The following is a 21,048-nucleotide window of genomic DNA, read 5'->3' as shown; positions in this document are numbered from 1 at the left end:
TAGCTTCGCCTGATTAAATGTAAACATGGCTGCCTGTGCTTTGTTCTAACTAGGCTGGCTAAGCGGTATCTAGGGTTGTTTTCTTGCTAGATCAATGTCTTAATCTCCTCAAGTCTGTCTCATGTTTTAATTCCAGCTGGCTCAGCTCAGCTCCTCCGACAGCCATGTTCTCAGAGCAAAAAAAAAGCAAACCCCCAAAATATCACCTCTCTTAATATGCCGAAATACCTTCACTCATGTGTCCAAACTGCTTGTCCCTTGAAATAGGAAAGAGCTACCTTGAGTTTGGATAGTTTCTTGCTTTTCCAACTCAAAACCCCTAACAAACCTAACTCTAATGGGACAATCTCGCCCAAAAATTCAAAAGAACATTTCAGGACACCAGTATCTTCTAATTAAGTTTTATTACAAAGAGAAAAATAGTTATCAATGCAAAAAAAAACCCCAAGCAAACACAACAATAGCAATATATCCTTTTACTTTGTATTCTATTAAATACAAAGTGGTAAATACCTTTGAATTAAAGTAAATAATATGCATTTCTGAGCAAAACCTTCCCTTTTACTCAGCCTGTCAGCAGTTTTAGATTAACCTTTGTGTGTCCTTGAAACATTTCCATCTTTGCTGAAGAGACTGCCGCTTCCAGTTTCTTTATCATTCCAGAAAATCTCAAGTGTCTTCTTTGAGTAAATTTCCATATTTCAGAAACTGCTTTAGCTATCTGCTGTCATTTTTTAGTAACAAATGGAAGACAGCCTACTTCCATTCAGTTTTTGAGATTTTGTGGAAATTTCATATACAATAGGTATTTCTGCTCATATTTCAGCTATTCCTCTTATAAGTATATTAAAAATACTGAAATTGAAGCAAATTTCTTTTTGTCACTTGGAAAATGCATTTCTTCTAATCCCCCTCACCATTTACCTCACTAATATTGCTAGCACACATTCCAGATAATTTACTACTCATAGATTCTCAGCTGAAGGTAACTTGAGAATCTAATCTTCTAGGATGGATATACAGGAAACACCTGATAGATTTGAATGTAAATAACATGGATATGTTGCTCTGAAGTTATTTTAAGACACATATTATGATAATCATTATGAAACAATAATTTTATCTGCAACTTAACAGATGAGTCTCATCTCAAGACATTAGTCTCATTTAAAAAATGCTAAAGAATTTACATATTAAGACTTATTATTTAGAAAGATATGATTACTAAATTCCTTACCAGGGCTAAAAAGGACTATAGCTTTAAGGTATGCATATTCATATCCATCAATATCAAGCTTGGCCATGCTGTTACAGAACTCCTGAAGTTTCCAGATGTGTTCCATGACTTGCTTTATTCTGTCGCCAGAAAGTTTATCTACAAAAAGATATTGCTTACTATTTCATCTGAGCTCAAGCATTTCTAATATATTAACAAATAAAGTTTTATAAACCAAGTCAATGATATTTGCAAGTCTTTTGCTGTCTTAGAACCACTTAACTTGGTAAGGACGGCCTGAATTGTTAGGAAAGCAAAGTGAATTTATAAAGTCTGAGACAGAGCCGGAGCTAGCAAACAATGTTAAGAACATTCTAGCAACAGAATGTTATCCTGTCGCCAGGATAGTATCATCTGCCACACCAAACTTTTTCCAGTGATGTATTGTTCTGAGCAGAGATTCTGAAATGATGCTGCCTTATTCTACAAATGGCTGGAGTGATTCTGGGAATGAACAGAAGCACAAAGCAAATACTAACGTGCCAGCCTAATTTTAAATTCAAACATGATTGAATTAGCCTTTCCAAAAGTGAATGCAAGAACAGTAATGATAGTGCTACTTTTAGGAATGAACTTTTCATTAGCTATGGTAAATAGTCTTTTTCCCATCTGATAGGGTAAATTCACTGAAATACACATACACAGATTCTTCCATCATTTGAAAGATCACATTCCTTACATTGGGTTCATAATCTATCTTAAAATTTCAATTTAAAAGATGTATTTTATTTATAGATCTGTTACGAGTGAGTGGTATTAGCTGCTAACCTAGGCAGGGAGAGATTTCTATTTTGGTAAATAGAAATCCTTATATTGAACTGCATATCTAAAACTAGTCAAGGAACAAAAACATTAGAGAATACATTAATACATTTTTTTAAATACATAATTACTATTATCAAACTTCAGAAGTCCGTTTACAAGGGATAAAAACCCTTCCTTGGAAAACACATTAGAAGAATTTTATTCTAGTCATAATCTCCAATGCTAGTATTTCATATAATTTTAATTTGAATATTTTATTTTTCTCTATACAGCTAATAGTGCATAGGATTGCTTAGACTCCATGTGGCTTAAACAGAATCTTTGACATAGCTTATTATGATTTGATGTATTTTCTGAAACTGCAATAAGAAGATTAAATGAATGGAAGAACCATGTTTTGCACAGTCTTGAAATAAGAATGAAAGCATAATCTACATTTCTTAAATCATTAATTGTGATACAAATTTTTAGTTACTTAAGATGAAGATAATACAGGAATAAAAACATTACATTATGTCTAAGTGGGAAAATATGGCCCAGAAAAACTCAGGAAAAGCAAACTAGAATTCCAGAGTTTCTAAGTAGCTTCATCACTAATAAATAAAGTTCTGAAATTTCTTTACTTTGTTTTGAATTTTGACGGTATAATACACAATGTAACATTATAACTTTGCAGAATAGATAAATAACACTAATGATCCTCTTTTATTGGCTGGTCTCAGCTAACGCAGTATGAATGTGAGTACAGGTTCTAGAAAAAAAATATTTTTTTAAAACATTGATGCATAAGAACAGAACTGGAACCAGCCGTAACAGCCCTGCCGCCTCCTCCTCTCCCCTGCTTGGAACAAAGGTGACCTAGGCAGCTCTGTGTATTGTGAAACAGATAGAAAGCCTGACTTTGCACAGAACATCCAATATGCAGGTTTCCCTACTGATCTTTTGAACTCCAGGAAAGGAGCAGCACTCTGTTGTATTTTGGGACTGTCCAGGCTCTCTTTAATGAGAAAACAAACCAAAAACAACCAACAAAAAAACCCCCAAAACCAAACCAAGAAATAACTCTCTATTCATTATGAAAGCAATTAAAGCATACTATCCAATAAAGAATCAAATTTCAGTCTAATTTACTTTATCATGATGAAGGTAATAAAGTAGATTAAAGCTTGGTTGTAGAACTATAAAATATACAAAGAAGATAGCTGGAAAAATATTTAATATCCTTCAGTCTGGAAAAATACATCTGTTTTACTCTCCTCAGTAAAAAACTATTTTCTAATTTTTTCTGTGTGCAAAATAATGACACTATAAAAAAGTATTTTTAAGTGGTACCAAATAGTATTCTATAACTGCTTTTAACAGACATGTAAATTTGAAGTAGTTCTCATGTATTATGCTGTCTTTGCGGAGTTTAAAACTGCTAGCATTGTTTTCTTCCTCCTTTTAAAAGTGAATATTATTTTCATGCTAATGAATCCTTTGATTGGAAGTGTCTTTAAAGAATGAAAAAAAAGCAAACATAACAGATTTTCTTCCATTCAAGATATAATCATCATTATCAACAGACCAAAGTTGAATTAAAAAATAAAATTACATACATCTTGTTAAGAATGTCAAGAAATGAGGTTGCTTAATGCTTCAAGGGCACTTCAAAATACATTAATCATTATTGCATTACAGTAGTATCCAAAACCATTATACATGCAATAATATGCTTGTTGTGATAATTGGCAAACACTGTGTTTTTACACCATAAAGAGGAGAAGGAAAGTTCCTGAAGGAAAAAGTCTGGTGTGGTTTGGAAGAGGATATCATTATTCTAAGAGGAAAAAACATACATCTGGATGGGAAGAAAACCCTCTGAGCACATCCAAGGAGTATTTTGAGATGTACTTTCTCTGTAATATCAGTCAGGCCGCCTTGCCTCTATGGACACTTCTATCCCACAGATATCTCTGTGAGGACAGTGCAACAAAATTGTAAATCACCAGGGGAAAGATAATTTTGCAAGAGAAAGCTTCACCTTGTGGTTCCTGGTGAACAATTTAGGCACTGATGGGGAAACACCTTGTGAACAAAGTTATCCCAACATCCCTGTACTGTTAGCAGCGCTGGTAACATACCTTCTTGTATGCTGTTCTGGAGGTGGTTGACAATCGCCCCCAGGATGGTGGACAGACTCATCACCTGCGCACACTGTGCCAGCCCTAAGGTAAACAGTTCATTCCAGCAGGCCCGCACAAGGCTCGTATTACAGTCCTGCCTAGAAGGAAAGCAAACAACACTAGGTAGTTTGCATATCAGCTTGGTGTTGCCCTATGTATAATTATGTTATGGATAACAATTCATAATCAGGATTAATCTATTGCAAAACTTTGGTAACAGGCATATATTAGCATATTACAAGTATTTCAAGAAGCAAAAAGAAATTATAGACTATGGGAAACCATTTTGGGTTATCTGTGAAATGGTGCTCATCAATTCTTTAGTAAGGTATCAAGAGAAAGCATTTAATTTCTACAAATTAATGCTTGCTTTTGATTGGGCTTTACTTTATGTAACCACAGTAACATCAGATATTGTAGTTACCCTCCCTTCTGCCATCTTCTATTTTATTCTTCAAAACAGGAAATATTGCATAGTCTTCACACATTTTAAAATATTAATTAAAAATTAAAAAAATAGTGTAACTAAAATGTTCAAAATATCTGGAAGCATTCAGATGAGTGCTTAAATTCATTCAAAAGCAAACCATTCAAACGGAGTATGTCCATTTACCCAAGAGCTTGAAATGCAGGTATGGACCTAGCCCAGTGCATAGAGAGGAAAAGGAGTCGTGATGCTGACTCACAGATGTAGTGTACGTTAAGGTACTCTGGCATCGGACTGGGCATTGTCAGCTGCAAAAAATAAAAGTACAGTACAACACATATAGTTCAGACATAAACTAGTTTTTATCATCAGTGAAATAACCAGCAAAAACATTCAAAGTACTCTCATAGTCCATCACAATCAACAGTGTGACAAGAAGTTGTCAAAGGAAAATTGTACTAGATAACTCATTACTGCTGGCAAGGAATGCAAATTGGGAATATAAGACAAGAAATTACGTAGGAGCTCATACATCTTAAGCATTAGTTTGTTTAGTAAGACATTTAAAGAAGCACCTACCTTAAATGTGACATGTGTATCTGTAAGTAGGGGTCCTTCCACTTCAATAATTGGTGTTGACTGATCTCTACTGATTACATGAATATTCCCTCCTCCTGTAGGATCCATCCCATCTGCCAAGTTATGAGCTGTTGTACCATCTGTGGTATTAAGTGCTTTAGCCAAAGTATCAAATGCTCTAAAATATAAGTAAACAATGAAAGAGTGCTTCCTTAGATCTTAAAAATGTCACAGTGCTGAAATTAAATGCTATAAAATATTTCCACTTAGAGGCAACATACACAAGAACTCTTTAGGATGACACAAGGTCAGACGTTTCATTACAATTTGGTCCCTCTGTACTCTTTGGGCATTAATAAAACAAACAGATGTGCCCACATACTGCTGGTAAAAGATCTCCCCTATAAGGGAAGGATTTCATTCTGTAAATCCTGCTCTGATAGTTTGATCCTAGTTTTGTACTAGTGAGGTGGCCTTGTGCTGTGCTGGTTGTGGCTGGGATAGAGTTAATTTTCTTCACTGTAGCTAGTATGGGGCTATATTTTGGATTTGTATTGAAAACAATGTTGATAATACAGAGATGTTTTTGCTATGCATAGCAGTGCTTGCACGTGTAAAAGCCTTTTCTGCTTCTTGTCCTTCCTTCAGTGAGGAAGCTGGGTGTGCATAAGAAGTTTGGATGTGACACATCCAGGACAGCTGACCCCAACTGATACAAGGATTATTCCATACTTTGTGATGTCACACTTATATAAAGAAGGGAGGAGAAAGAGGAAGTGGGGGGATTTTTGAAGTGGTAGTATTTGTCTTTGGAAGTCACTGTTACACGTGCTGGAGCCCTGCTGTCCTGGAGGTGGCTGAACACCTGACTGCCCATGGAGACAGTGAATGAATTTCTTTACTTGGCTTGTGTGTGTGGATTTTGCTTCACCTATTAAACTGTTTTTATCTCAACCCACAAGTTTTCTCACTTTTGCCCTTCTGCTTCTATCACCAGTCCCACTGGATTGAGGGAGCAGCTGTGTGAGGCTTAGTTGTCTGCTGAGCATAAATCTCAACAGTGCTCTTGTACTTAGCATTCACTATTCCCCCTTCTCACAGATTCGGTGAGGATTACAGACCAGTTGCATTCTGAAGAGCAAAGTCCCTCTCCTTGTCCCCATCCTTGATCTCCGGCTTTTGGAACAGTGGAGAACAGTGTGGTTTTCTTCTAGACAATGTGCCTGAATTTCCTTTCCCTTAAGATGAAATATAGGCAGGCACTCCTGATCTCCCAGTACACGTAGAGCCTTAAAAGCCTTATGACAGTAACACAAGAGAGACTGGCCCCCGGTCTTCTTTATACTCAAGCTGTTGCTTGATCATTACCCAAACAGATCACTGTAAATTCTCTTTGGATTAACAGAGCTTAAATGTAAAGAAGAATTTTGTGTTCCAATTTCATACCAGTGGACATTATTATGGTATTGTGCTTCTTTGCCATTTTTTGTCAAGATGTTTTTTTGGGAGAGGTATTGCAATAATTTTTTTTTCTGCTTTAAAGAAGGAGTAAGAGGTTGACATAAGCTGATATTGCAGTGTCAAGTATTTTAAAATATTAATTCACTTCACTTGAAGAGTTCAAATGAAAGACTTAGCAGCCTTAATTAATAGAAATAAAGGAGCATTTTCCTTCTCTGGATAGAGTATCTTGTTTTTCTCATGTGTGCAACTATCCATTATACTTCCTTTCAACCCAGTCAGCCCAGATGGACATTAATTAATGTCCTTTCGCTCTCGCGCTTTCTCTCTCTCTCCCCAGAGAGGTGTTTTCCAGTCAGTGCAGTGGGCAGACTGGTCTAGTCTTTGTTTACTCTCGGGGGCTTTTCTGTGTAAATAATTTTTCTTATATCTTTTGTTATTAATGTTGTGGCTATTACTGTTTCATTTTGCTGTTACTGTTTGTTTGCTAGTCTCATTGCTGTTTCCAGTAAATTGTTCCTATTTCAACCTGTGATCTCTGCCTTTTGTGCCTCTGACTGGAGACGGAGGGGGAGCAAGTAGGAGCACAGTTTAAGTGTGAACATTAAATTGGAGAATACCATTCTTGAACCATGACAGTTAAGCTCCTCCTAAAAATCTTCTTTTTGAGAAACAGTGGACAGTTTTGAGTCCAAGTATTTTGTCTTATTAATACTTATTTTGTCGTATACTACTAAATTAAACCAATCTGCTTCCCCACACAAAAAACACAACCAAAAACATCCAACAAAAAAAATCCCAGCCTTGCAAATCCCAAGCTGTGCTGGAAATTATAATATTCCATGCTCCTTTTTTGTATATTTTTTATTAAGAAAAGAAAGACTTCAAACTCTTTCTAAATCTACATTACTGGGAGATTTTATGGCAGCACAATCTCAAAAATAAATCTGCTGTAATACAGACTCTTAAAGAGCAGGGCTTAGGGCACAAGCATTGCACAGGAGAAGCTTACATAAAATATATCTGTGAAATAAAATGGCACCGAAATGTTGCTATTCTCAGAGTCTTTCAAGGTCACAACCTAGTCATTGTTAATTTTTCTGAGAACCAAATCTGGTCGAGCTTTAGAACACTACACTTGCAACACAGGACACAGTTCTTCACAAGAGGGCAAGAGCCAAAACTGATTTTAAAGACCTGTATTTTGTTTCAAAGTAGGGACAACTGATGCAACAATGGCAAATTCCTTTAACGAATGAGTGCAAGGATACACCACATAGAACACAAATTACTAAATAAAATGTAAATATAAAGGCATACCGTGTAATCTCACTTGCAGATTGCTCTTCTTGTTGAACTTCAGAAGTATCTCCATTATTTAGTGACTCACTGAGATTAGCAAGAGATGTTACAACATTTGCTAGTGTTCCTAAGGCGCCCTGGCTTGTTTCAGCCTAAAAAGGAAACACTGTATTAGTAAATCAAAATTATAGTTAATATATCATGTATAATTTCCCCCTCATTTTCAATCTTTTTGTTCCTTTTCCCCTATGCACCTTCTCCTTCTTCCTGAATGCCAGGAAGAACAATGGTTCGTTCTCAATTATCTTTAAATCCTATTCTAATTATCAATCCTAGTCACAGATGAGACATCATATTGAGAACTACCTGTAGCTGACCTTTTGCAGAAATATGCTTGCCAAAAGAAACCACAATCCTATTGATCAATTTATTATATCCATTCATACAGCTCTTCACATTTATCACAAGCTTCTCTAGAGCAACAACTATTTGAGACTAATAGATAAAGTAATTTATCTATCTGAATAAAGTAGCAATTTATAGATAAAGTAATTTATCTATCTGAACAAATTAATAGATATCTCAGAACTGAAGTGAGACAGTAATACCTTGGAATCAGCAGCTAGGAGGACTGTACCATCATCCCTGATCAAAGGCTGCTGAATATTCACGAGCATTCCTGGATCAAGAAGACCGGCTGACCTGTTCAAAAGCGTAAGGCATCTGATGATCAATAGTATTTTCCATTAATCAGAAGAATGTGTAACAACTTATGAGAGCATAAAAGGAATAGCCAGTTTTTAAATAAACAATTTAGTGAAGCTTACAGTTTATTTAACAGGACTTAAGTCTTTCTGAAACAGTTCCCAAAAAGTAGCTTGAAAGACAGAAAGACTGAAAAATCTTATAATTTCCAGTGCAAAAACAACAACAACAACTTCCTAAATGCATATCTTCTCATTTGCTTTTTGTTCTGGTTTGGTCTGCTTTAAGGAAAGCTGTTGTCATCTCATGCTCTCAGAAGTCACCTAGTAGCTTTAGTTTTATATTAGACTTAGGAGGAAGGCATAACTCTGTATTCCAAGCAAGACACTGGCCAGCATTAAATATAAGTCATAAAAATGTTTTTTACATTCCAAAATATAGTCAGAAACAGTCACATAATCAAAGCCTGCATAAAATCTCTGCTGCCTTTACTTCTGGTGCTTTTTGACCAAATATCCTTCCCCTCTCCTGTACCTAATTTAGGGAGACAGTGGAAAGTCTTTGCAGTCAGCAAGAAGTTTACTTGCTACTTATGTGATGCTCCAAGTGTCTATAACACGATACCAATGCACACAACACAGGTGCAAGGCTGCAGGACATTACAGTACAAGGGGTCCTGCACTAACAGCTATCATTGTGAACAAGCACAGGCAGCAAATTCTCATGCATTATGCAAATCTAAATCCTACATAAATAACAGAGTGCTTCTTAATGACTATAGTAGTGTTTATAGGTCTGTAAGGGATCTGTAGCTCAAGGAAATTTTTAAGAAGCAAATGTCTCTGTGAGTACTTCTTTCAAACAAGAACACTGAAAAACAATTCTCCGAGAAACCTGCAGCCCAAACTTCCTAACTGCAGTGTCTCAAACACACACACTTCTTCCCCCATGAAAACTGAATAAAAATACTCAATTTTTTACGTAGTTCTCAACCATTCATAAACTACGGTTTTAAAAAAGTCATATTTAACCTAGACTTTTTTTTATTCTATTCAGAGAAAAAAAAGAAATCTTGCCTTTGTTTGTAATGATGTGCATTTTCACACCCATTGCCTAAGGAGACACCTGAGAGTGCAGGAACTGCTGCAGCAGCAAGGCACAGGAACCACTTTGGAGTATCTTCCATAGAGTAAAAGGAAGCTGCTGTTTTGCTGTTGTTGAAAGCAGTCTCTTGGGATGCCAACCAGCAGTCACTGCGTCTCCCTAGCTAGTGCCTTTAGGAGAACGAAGCCTGAGTCTGCCATTGCAGATCTGATTTCAGAGAAGTGCTAACTCAAATGTATCACAGCATTAGCCTACGTGCTTTCTGCTTGAATATCATTCAGTTGCTCTGCATTGCTCTGACCTGGCTGGACAAGAGCCAGCTCTGAACTGAAAACCACATACCTGGATGCAGACATAAAAACTTCCATGAGAAGCAGAAACTACATTGGCCTTGGTAATGGAAACAGATGATGTGTGCATTAAAGTTCCTTTCTGTTCCCTCTGAGAGCAGAGGGGAGAAAGAATATAGTGTGACTGCAAAAGTAATATGCACAAATGACGTGAAAGAAGATACATGGAACTGAGGTACTCACCGTGTCCCATCTTTATCTGCCACAAATGTTGGAGTTGCTATTAGCGGGCTTCGAAGATCTTTTCTTATATAGATTTTTTCAGTAGAAGCTGCACAGTTGGTTGGTTTTTCACGTTGCACATCAAAAGGCTTTCTTTCACTTTGAACCGCTACATAAAGACAGAAACATACAGATTTGAAAGGAAATATTTCAAACGAAAAATACAAAAAGTAAGTAAAATTCCTGCAGTTATGATAGTGTACCAGCTCAGTTAAAAACTGGAAATTTAATACCAAGAGGGAAGAAATGCAGGCTCCAATTTTACTATATCTGTGAGTATGTGTATTTTTACATATACTTTTAACTAAGAAAGTCACAGATTAATCTTTTGCTTCAAGTGCTGCTGATCTGGAATAAAATATTGCTCTTTTTTTTGGCATTTGATAAGATGGAAGATTCTACAGATTGTGTTTTCAATTTGTATTTTTTTTTACAGGCACAAGCTATATCTAAATGTTAGGCAGATTTCTATTCTGGATGACACAAAACAATGCAAACCCAGAAGGAACCCTGAAAAAGTCAAGAGAGGCAAGTTACCTGAGAGATGCAGGTAAATTCCTTGAGAGGATACTTTCTGCATGACATACACTTCACTTACAGCCATTAATACCTCCCAGTTAGGGAAGAGTGTTCCAAAACTAACCCTTTCATGATCTACATTTATACTTGAGAATTAAAACAAACTGAGTTCAGTCACTGAAGTGCCGAACAAGTGTAGGAAATTTTTAAATGAAAAAGAAAAGCAAGAAGCAATTACTTTGTAACTTTTAAAGAAAGTGAAAAGTTCATCTTTATAATATTAAAATATTATTATTAAACATATTACAGAAAGTTATCCTCACAACCAGCAAGAGTTACTTAGTTCTTGGTTTTATTTTTACTATTGCTGTTACTATTAGCAAAATGTAGGGGCTTCCAAGTTGGCATATCAAATTTACTGGCTTGGTGAATACATATAAATTAATCAGAGGCCTGACTCAAAGCCAGTGAAGTCAATAAACATATGCCCTAATCATATTGGAATAAGAAAGGTTTACTATCTGGAACTGCAGCAGTTTTTCTTGTACAAACATCTCATCTTACATTCAGCACATTGTGCATAAAGCAGCAGAATCATCACAACAGGTCTGGAGTCTCAGAGTGCAAATACAATTATGTTCCTATTTACAGCTTAAAGTTCTGCCTCCCTTGAACTCAGTGGCTGGAACTAACCCTGCTTAGATCAGATCACAAAACAACCTTGTAATTGTTTCACGTAGTGCTAAATTGAAGAACAGTTGATATAAACTGAAAATAAAAATATATTGAAACAAAGTGTTTGGCTGCTAGCACTGGAAATGTATGAAATACTACATACAAACATGAAAGCATATTTTAAAATATATGACAGTTTGTACAATGCCTCATAAAACACTGCTCACAAATTATAAAATTGACATAAAAATTTAAAAAGAGGGGGAAAAAGACTGTTTTCTATCACTGGCTGAAAAAGCCACAAAAACTGGAAGGAAAGCAGATTCTCAAAACAGAATATTAGACAAAGATTCATGTCAATCCATGTCAAAATATTTTCTATTATAAACATACACTGTGTTTGGCCCACGCATTGTAAGTGAGGCTGTAACTGGGCTCCTCAAAGACAACGGTACTTGGAGACGTGGTTCAGAACAAACCACTACTGCACCTCAGACATCCAATGGTGATGAAAGAAAGGTGCACTAGATGCTGCCAAAGCAGCTCTGTTTCCTTCCAGCAACATATACCAAAACAGAGAGAACACACTAACAAATGGCAGTCCACATAATTGTTACTTGGTAGGCACAATATCACATTGAGTACTTAACACTCACATTCCATTTTCATGCCCATCTCTAGACATTTCTTAAGCCTACAAAACTGGCATCGATTCCGATGGTGTTTATTGATGATACAGTCCTGGTTGCTACGACAACTGTAGGTCAAATTCTTCCTCACACTCCTTTTAAAGAAACCTTTGCATCCCTCACAACTGACAGCACCATAGTGACGACCTAGGAAACATATATATATATATATCAGTTGAAAATTACTTATATTTTAGGATAGAAATATTAATTTTAACCAAGTAAAACACTGTAAGTCACCCTTTAAATTTGTTTTGGATTTGTGCCAGCATTTTGGACCATGAAGGCATGACTACAGTCTCACAAGATATTTCTGGTTTACCTAATGTCAGGGGTTTTGGTGAGAGAGTGGAGAGAAGAGAGGAAGGCTCAGGCTATTTCTGAATGTGTGGCTGATGAAGGTGATGAAGGCTGATGACAGAGCTCCCACTCTGTCTAAGTACAGATACAATTCTATCTGCTGTTACAGACTATAGGATACATTTAGAGACTATATCAGCTAAGAGCTCAAGTAATTTCAGAAAACAAGTAATTTTACACCAAAATTTAAAATGCAATCTTAATTTAAATTTTCTGTCCATATTAATTCTGGTATTGTTTTAATTTCATAAACACTTAAAGAAGGAAAAGAAAGTGAGAGAAAGAGACAGAAGGGTGTCTTCTCTCTAGGATGAAAGCACAGAACACCCCCTTGACTAATAAAAAAATTTTATCTTAAGTTTCCTTGTTACTGCATGGATCTGGAGCACCGAGGTTTCACATAATCTCTGCTTGCCTTGTTTTGTGATAGTAGAAGCAAAAAATCTACCAGGAAATGTTAAGTTTGTTAGAGAGCACTAAGAAGCATTTTCTTGGAGCAGTTACACATTTTTAGGTGACATGTTTATTTTATGGTAGCACATCACTGTGGGGAACCATGCTTTAAGCAGTCTTTTTCAATTACCAGGAGCAATTTAATCATTACTTTATCTTTAAGCCAATTTATCTTTAAGCATTTATATGCTTCAGTTCAAGGAGAAAACCTAATACTCTTCCAGGCAGAGTTTAGCTATTTTTTGTGTATAGATACAGAGTATATTTTTCCATTTAAAAACTCAGTTACTTTTGCCATGAGCGTAACTAAAATCAGTTAAAGCACATGAAAATCATCTCTTCATCCCAGTCATCCTTTCAAGAAAGTTTCTTCAATATCACTTTGTAGGCTTCCTTACCTGATGCTTTATCACCACAGACTACACAATATTCTACTACCTGGGGCCGCTGAACATCAGTTTTTCCTAGCAGACGTTCCACTGAAGCAGAGTCTGTCACTATCTAAAGCAAAATTCCAGAACAAAAACATGCAATTAGCCAGATATAAAGGTAAGGAGTCTTGCCTATAGAACAAGATCGGTGTATCAGCTAAGAAGAGAGGACTAAATTTATGAATAAGTATGGCATTTGGAATGAAATTAAGTAGTATGAAATGCAATTTAATGAGAGTTCTTACTGACAATAGAGAGACTTTTGAAACAGTCATATCAAAGCAAATTACAAATAAAACTGCTAGCTTTGTTTATTACAAATGTTTCTTCACTTGTGCAATCAGCAGTGTTTTTCTCTTGTTGCAAATACTCTCAAGTGGCTGCTATACTTTAGCCAAAGACAGTTGGCTTTCAGATGCTGTTCCCATCTATCTCTTCTCTAGCTGTTAGGGATGTCTGGTTCAGAGAGGATAGCCTGGAGCTCAGATCTATAATAGAAACAGTTTAGCTTCCAAAGGCCTAGGATTCCAAAACTTCTGTTCTGAACATCCCATTTAACCAAGAAAAAATTAAAAACCCAACCCCTCTGTAATGTCAGATATCCTATTTAGCATGGAAAATGAATTTTAGAAGACTTGAAATAACATTTAAAAAATATTTATGTAAAAGTTACTCTTCTTCCTGTAAAATATTCTCTATTGTAACAGTAACAAGAGAGACCAGGCACTTTTTCATTTGTTTTATTCTTTTTTTTAAGACTGCTAGGAAGAAATCTGACATTTCATGTGAGATAGATTATTGTTACATCATTGTCTTTCCAAAGCTTCTGTTCATGTAGATTATGCTCAAGACCCACAAAAAACATGAGCTTTATTGCAATGTCTTGATCCTGAATGTAAAGTATGAACTCATGTAAATTTGCTCAGGTGAGTCGTAGCTCTGTATATCAGTGAATCTTAGACTAAGAAATCCTGGCACTTCTCACAAGCACTATCTTAAGGATTCCCTTATGTCTTTGGAAGCTGAATGAGAACACATGACAAGGGATGATAAGTGCAATGGAATACATGAGGTAGGTGAAGACTGAAGGATTTGTGATTGAACAATGAAGCCTAAAATTAGTATGTCTGATCCATGTCATGAGAAAACTACTGCAATTGGTCTTAAAGCAATTTAGATTTCATTTAGAAACAAAACAAACAAACAAAAGAACAACAAAACCCCCACCCCCCCAAAAAAAATATTCCATGGTTTATCTAAATTACTGTATTTACCTGAATTCTGCCTGGCACGATGTTGTCTGTGGTGGTAAAGATAAGCTGCTTGGCATTAGATGTCTCAGGTGCTGCCAAGATCACCTTTCCTGTACCAGTTCCATCTGGACTAGCTAAAATGAACTGTTGCTTTGGAGACACAGCTGAATCCACTGCTGTCACTATTTGAATTTTCTGACCTGTTTGCTGATCTGTCACAATCTGTAAAACATTGAAGAAATTAGTGACCACAGTAAATTTTGTTTTAAAACCTTTCATTCCATCTCAGAATTATATCAGTGGAAAATTATAAAGAAGCTCTCTCAAAGTTTTCTTTATAAATATCACTAGGGAGATGTTCCCAGTTAACATTTACCAATATATTTTACACAAGATGTTACTCCCTAAAGTTATCACCAAAAGATGGACTCAGGCAGCCTTATTGTTTCACATGCCAATTTTCAAGATTCTCTTATGATGGAAGGTTTCTATTTCTGATACACTTGTCTGGTAGCATGATATCTATTTTGCCTGGTAGAGTAATCATATAAATATGCACTAGAATTTCATTAAAACTGAGTAAGTCCTATGTAATTTGCCATTGAATACATTCTGATACATGAATGACATCTTTTTATTACCTACCAGTAACAAAGTTCCACTGTGCAGCATTCCCAAAGGCCAACTTTACACGAAATAGATTAATCTGCTACTGGCTCCTGAATGAGTGGAAGAGGAATCCACTTGGAGACAATCTCAGATACCTGTTGACAATATCTCACCCTTTGGTGTGGCCAGGGCTCAGGAGATTTGCTGTGCAGGCAAGGTTTAACCTGTGTTAATACTCCTCACTGGCTAACATATACAGCCATCTAGTCAGCACCAATACTGAGGGAAAAAGAATTTTAATTTTGACTAAAAATTACCTAATCTCACAAGACTTAAAGGAAGTATTCCACAGTCTTTAGCATGCTTTTGTATAAAGCTAAGTAGGAGGAGAAGAAAAAAAGAAAATATATGATAGTTGGTTAATTCTTGGATTTTTACCTGAATGCGTTGTGGTGAAGCTACAGAGGAGTCTGTGGAAATTATCTGGATACGCTGGGAAGGGCTGGTCATCACTGGAGATTCAGATAGCGAAGTCTGAACAGTTGGCACCTGTAAATAACATACAGAATTTTAATTCAGTGTTAAGGTATTGAACACTTTTTAAAATACCTATATTTGTTAAAGATCAGATAGCCCTATAGTTTAGAATCTAAATTTACTGGAAAGGTTACAGTCATTTAACCAACTTGGATTGGCTTTCAATGAATTATCAGAATATTTTTCTTCTGGAAATGGAGTGAACCTGACAAAACCAAACCACCACTACCACCACCACGCTGCTCAAATGAATCCCTAGGTAAGTACTGTATGATTCTTTAGCTTACTGAAATGCAGAAATACTTTTTTTAACTTTCAATTATACACTTGTCTCATTTTTTTCTTCTGTAAGTAAAATGTTAAGTAGTTCCCCTTCTAATAATTTCAAAGTATTTTTGAATGACAGAGATTAACTTTCACACTGCTTCTGAATACTATTGTTTTTTGTCCTATTCCTTACCTTTCTAGAGTACCAAACTATAATGCAAATTTAGTTCTGAATACTTAGCACAAAAAACATCCCTTGCAAAGCCATTTTCAGAACAAAAATGCTAAATGTTGAATTAAACATGGATGATAACATTTAGATTGGATATTGGGAAGAATTTCTTTCCTGAGAGGGTGGTGAGGCCCTGGTACCAGGGTGCCCAGAGAAGCTGTGGCTGCCCCTGGATCCCTGGAAATGTCCAAGGCTGGACTGGACAGGGCTTAGAGAACTCTGGGAGAGTGGAAGGTGTCTCATCCAACCCAAACCATTCTATCAACCTGGTATCTGCAGCAACACGTCCAAAACTGGGATGGTCACAAGTTGTTTTTACCAAATCCTCTTCTAAACAATCTTGGAATTATATCAAAATTTTTACAGCTGGACAACAGGACAGTTTCAATTTTAGCTTGCTTTGAAAAATCTTTGTTTAATATACAGAAAAGTTAATTTATGACATAAAGAAAAAATAGTTTGGATAGCAAGGAACATGAACTACAGTCTCTTTGGGGAAGCAGAGGTATTAAAATACACAAGACATAATGAAATCATACCATTTACTCCCCCGTTGCCTGTACCATAAGTAGTTCCACATACTATAAAAGTGTAATCTAAAATAAACATACAATCTCCAGTTATCTTTAATACAGGTCACAAAAATTGCACACTAAATGAGGAAAACAGACAGGAGAGATGTAGAAATAAGAGGTGTCTTCTAACTATTGGATGATCGAAAGTTTTCAGCTGCAGAAAACAAGATACCTAGGTGAGAAAAAAGACTCCCAAAAATCCAGACTCTTAGAGGACACATTTAATTGATGATCTTGTCTTCCATGCCAAATTATTAACAAAGCTATGTGCCCTTTAAAAGATCTAAATTAGAGCAAGAAGGTCTTTTAAAACTGTTTTACAGTTGTTCAGCTGTAGAATCCTTAGCCTTTCATTGATGCAACTTCAGACCTTACACCACAATGTACTGCAGGCAACCTAGAAAAAAAGAATTGTCTATTCTTCTGTATTGTTCAAGGAGAAAGACAGACAAGACAGACATAAGGTACCTGCATGGAAATTCTTTAAACATTTTGGAATTGAACAGCCACTTGTTTTCTGGGTTTGCAAAGTATGTTTAACCTGAACCCCATGTGGCACAACTTGAAGCCATTTCTTTTTGTCCCCCACCTGACTCCAGCCTCCTGTCAGGGAGTTGTTGAGATTGAAAAGGTCCCCCCTGAGCCTTCTTTTCTCCAGGCCTAACAAACCCAGCTACCTCAGCCACCCTCAATGACTGATTCTCCAGATTCTTTTTCAGCTCCTTTGCTCTTTTCTGGACACGCTTCAGCCCCTCAATGTCTTTCTTGCATGGCAGGGCCCAGAACTGGCCCCAGGATTTGAGATGTGGCATCACCAGTGGCCAGTACTGAGCAACAGCCACTACCCTGGTCCTGCAGGCCATGCTGCTCTTGATCCAAGGCAGGATGCCATTGGTCTTCTTGTGTGACCTGGGCACACCCAGCTCACATTCAGCCACTGTCAACCAGCATCTGCAGGCACTTTCCTGTTGAGTGGCTTTCCAGCCACCCTGCCCAAAGCCCGGAGTGCTGCGTGGGGTTGTGGTGACCCAACAGCAGGACCCATGGCCTTGTTGAACCTCACATTGTTGGCCTTGGCCTCAATCCCCTCATCCAGGTCATCCATAAAAATATTAAAGAGAACTGGGTTCAAAACAGCCCTAAGGAACCCCACTAGTGACTGAAGGATGGATGTGGCACCACTCCCCACCACTCTCTGGCCCCAGTCACCCAGCCAGCTCTTAACCCCACAAAGATGCACCTAAGTCCTGGGCTGCAGCCTCCCTTGGACAGTGTTGGGAGACAGTATCAAAGGCTTTGCTGAAGTACAGGTAGGCACAATCACACCCTTCACTTCATCCACAAGGTGGGTCACCTCATCATAAAATGAGATCAGCTGGGTCAGGCAGGACCTGCCTTTCCTAAACCCACGCTAGCTGGGCCTGATCCCCAGGTCTTGTGAGCGCCATGTGATCTCACTTGGAAAAATAACTTAAAATTAGCAAAATTGAAAGGAAAATCCATCAGATTTCCTGTAGACCATCTTTAGCTCTAAAAATTAATTCCACAACAAAACATTTTTATGAGACTGCAGTGAAAGCTGACAAAAGGATGAAAACAAAAAATATTTTTAAGATTTTCAAAAGTTAAATTTGTTAAAGTTATGGTACATGAAGTTTTGAGAAAGTGACCATGTACTTGACAGGTTTTACAACAATAAACTTATTAACAACAATAAACAACAAAATCCAGTGGACTTCCACTAGAAAAGTTTCTGCAGCAAATGAATAATTTAGTTGTCTAAGTAGCATTAGTATTTTCTTCTAATTTCAAGGATTCCATAGCATAGAAATATGCTCACTATTGAAATTAAGCACTTTACTTGACAGAAAACACAATCATCTATTGTACATCTCTCTAAAAATAGTATCCATACATAATTACCTAGAGGAGTGTATTTACAGCAGGGGTACACCATAAACTTTAGGTCAACTAACTGTGATCTAGTGTATATTATTTATATCTAGAATATGATTGCTTGTGCTCTCAAACCAGTAAGTACCATTAGCAATAATTTCATATGCTGAAGTTTATAGAAATTAATAACGATTTGCCTTAAGTGACACAGAAAATCTGCACAAAACTCAAGAAATACAAAGACACACTTAAACACATATGCATCTACCTTTTTCATCATTAAACTAAAAACAAGTATTTGGCAATTAGGTGCATTTCAAAGGCTGGCAAAATCAAATTTGGTTTCTTCTGTTTAAATTATTAATAATTTTTCTCTTTTTAAACAAATATATATAATTGTATATTTACCTTATTTTTTCTACTTTTTTCAGTTTCTAAATTTTAGTTGAAATCATATTAAACTTCCAGTAGATGGGTGTATATATATAAAATATATATATGTATATATAAAATCAGTAGTTTGAAGTTAAGTTTCTCCAAGCATTTCATTATTTTATGTCATTAGAAATAACTAAGGTTTCTTCATAGGCATATAGTCATGTTTATACAGTAATTGACTGATTTGCCCATCATGTACATATGCATCTATGTGTGTTTGTATGAGCATATGTACATATATATTAAATATTTGTCCTGACTAACCAAATTTTCAGTACTTTCTGTAGCTTATTTCCCCCTCCCACACTGATTATAAAAGCAGCATTTGAGAAATAAATTGAAGGAATAGGCCACATAGAGAGAAATTTTTAAAGCCTCTAATCTTTTCTAACTCAAGCAGAAAAACATTTTCTACATGCACTCCAGTAAAGGCCAAAGTAATTGAATTGCTTGAATACATTATGTGTAAACCAATTTCAGGCTCAATAATTTCTATTCTCTTTCCTATATTAATTAAAGCATAATTTAGCAATCACAGACCAAATATTTTTAACTGCACCCATAAAACAACTGAAGAATTTCAATGAAAAATATGGTACCAAATTTTACACCTGCAGCTCAAATCAAATCAGAAAGACTTCTTTTTCCATAGATATTTTTCCTAATGAGTAGCTTTAGCTATTAAATTGATAATAGGCTTTTACCAAAAATGTATATCCAAACACATTTCTTTGACAGATGTTTTACATCTAAAAAACATTTCAATTATTCTCCTTGGAATTAGCTCTCCTGACCACTCCCAAGTGGCCCTTTGTAGGATGGCAGATAAAAGTCAAATTCACCACTAGCACTCTAGTTTAACTGCCCGAATAGGATGCCAGTGCAAGACCTTGTATAGCACATAAAAAGGCAACAATCCTGGAAGATACTGCAATTGGCACATCTGCATGCTAAAGAAAATCTCAGAGCAGCTCTTATGGAACACCCCACACTTCTATTGCACCAGCAGCTATGCCACAGCTGGCAAGAGTCTCCAGTTCAAATGCTGCCCAGCTGCCTAAACCAGAGACAATCTCCATATTCCCATTTGCACTTTCTGCGAATACCTCTCAGGCTCATGGTACCGTTAACAGGAACTTGAGAAAAGCTGTATTGAAACTTGAGAAAAGCTGTATTCGAACCAAAAATTGTTTAAGAAGACTTTGCATCAAACCTCCACTTTGAAAAATCATCAGAAATGAGCGAGTGGCCAATGACAGCAATAAAATATTAAATATAAAGGTTCTTATGTCGCACTTCCTTAATTCTTAAAACAAAGTAAAAACTTGTTCCATCAGAACAACAGTGTTTCCACTCTCCTTTTCCAGCATATCTTCATCTGGACGAAAATCTGAACTGCAGAGCTACTTCTTATGATGTAACATGTCAGAGATATCTGAAGAGGGTCAAGAAAATATTTTATGTGACAAAGATATCCAGTTCTTTTTTGAGCTTCATGGGAAAACATGCTTTCCAAAAGGCTTCAGACTTTGATAGTTTCCTTTCAGGACACTGAGGGAACTGAAAGCAACTGAAAATTCTCCAGCAATGTAACTGTCATGAACAAGATCCGGGAAGCACAAGGCTCAACAGTAACCTCATGTAACTCTTTCCCTGAAGCCTCTGACCAGAAAAAGGATGCACCAGGAATAGTTTGTGGCTGCCAGAGAGCTGGCCAAGGACAGTTATAGCAACTACTAAAAATTATTCCTGGTTACA

General features: G+C 36.4%; 1 protein-coding gene across 3 annotated transcripts in view; it reads right to left on the bottom strand.

The window, feature by feature from the left end:
• The window catches only part of NR2C2 (nuclear receptor subfamily 2 group C member 2), a 38,655-nt gene that overhangs the window by 10,873 nt on the left and 6,734 nt on the right, over nucleotides 1–21,048 (bottom strand). For all 3 annotated transcript variants that reach the window (XM_066558400.1, XM_066558399.1, XM_066558401.1), the window contains 11 exons: nucleotides 15,784–15,894; nucleotides 14,758–14,958; nucleotides 13,451–13,553; nucleotides 12,207–12,386; nucleotides 10,318–10,465; nucleotides 8,584–8,677; nucleotides 7,994–8,127; nucleotides 5,213–5,390; nucleotides 4,820–4,941; nucleotides 4,165–4,304; nucleotides 1,238–1,375 (listed from right to left, as the gene is read on the bottom strand). In XM_066558400.1, the coding sequence (XP_066414497.1) occupies nucleotides 1,238–1,375; nucleotides 4,165–4,304; nucleotides 4,820–4,941; nucleotides 5,213–5,390; nucleotides 7,994–8,127; nucleotides 8,584–8,677; nucleotides 10,318–10,465; nucleotides 12,207–12,386; nucleotides 13,451–13,553; nucleotides 14,758–14,958; nucleotides 15,784–15,855 (1,510 nt within the window). In that variant the 5' untranslated portion in view covers nucleotides 15,856–15,894. The remainder of the gene's footprint in view (nucleotides 1–1,237; nucleotides 1,376–4,164; nucleotides 4,305–4,819; nucleotides 4,942–5,212; nucleotides 5,391–7,993; nucleotides 8,128–8,583; nucleotides 8,678–10,317; nucleotides 10,466–12,206; nucleotides 12,387–13,450; nucleotides 13,554–14,757; nucleotides 14,959–15,783; nucleotides 15,895–21,048) is intronic.

Source organism: Molothrus aeneus, chromosome 12 (assembly GCF_037042795.1).
Source record: "Molothrus aeneus isolate 106 chromosome 12, BPBGC_Maene_1.0, whole genome shotgun sequence".
Lineage (NCBI taxonomy): Eukaryota > Metazoa > Chordata > Aves > Passeriformes > Icteridae > Molothrus > Molothrus aeneus.
Note: the sequence above shows the minus strand (reverse complement) of the source record. Positions and strands in the feature narration are given on the sequence as shown.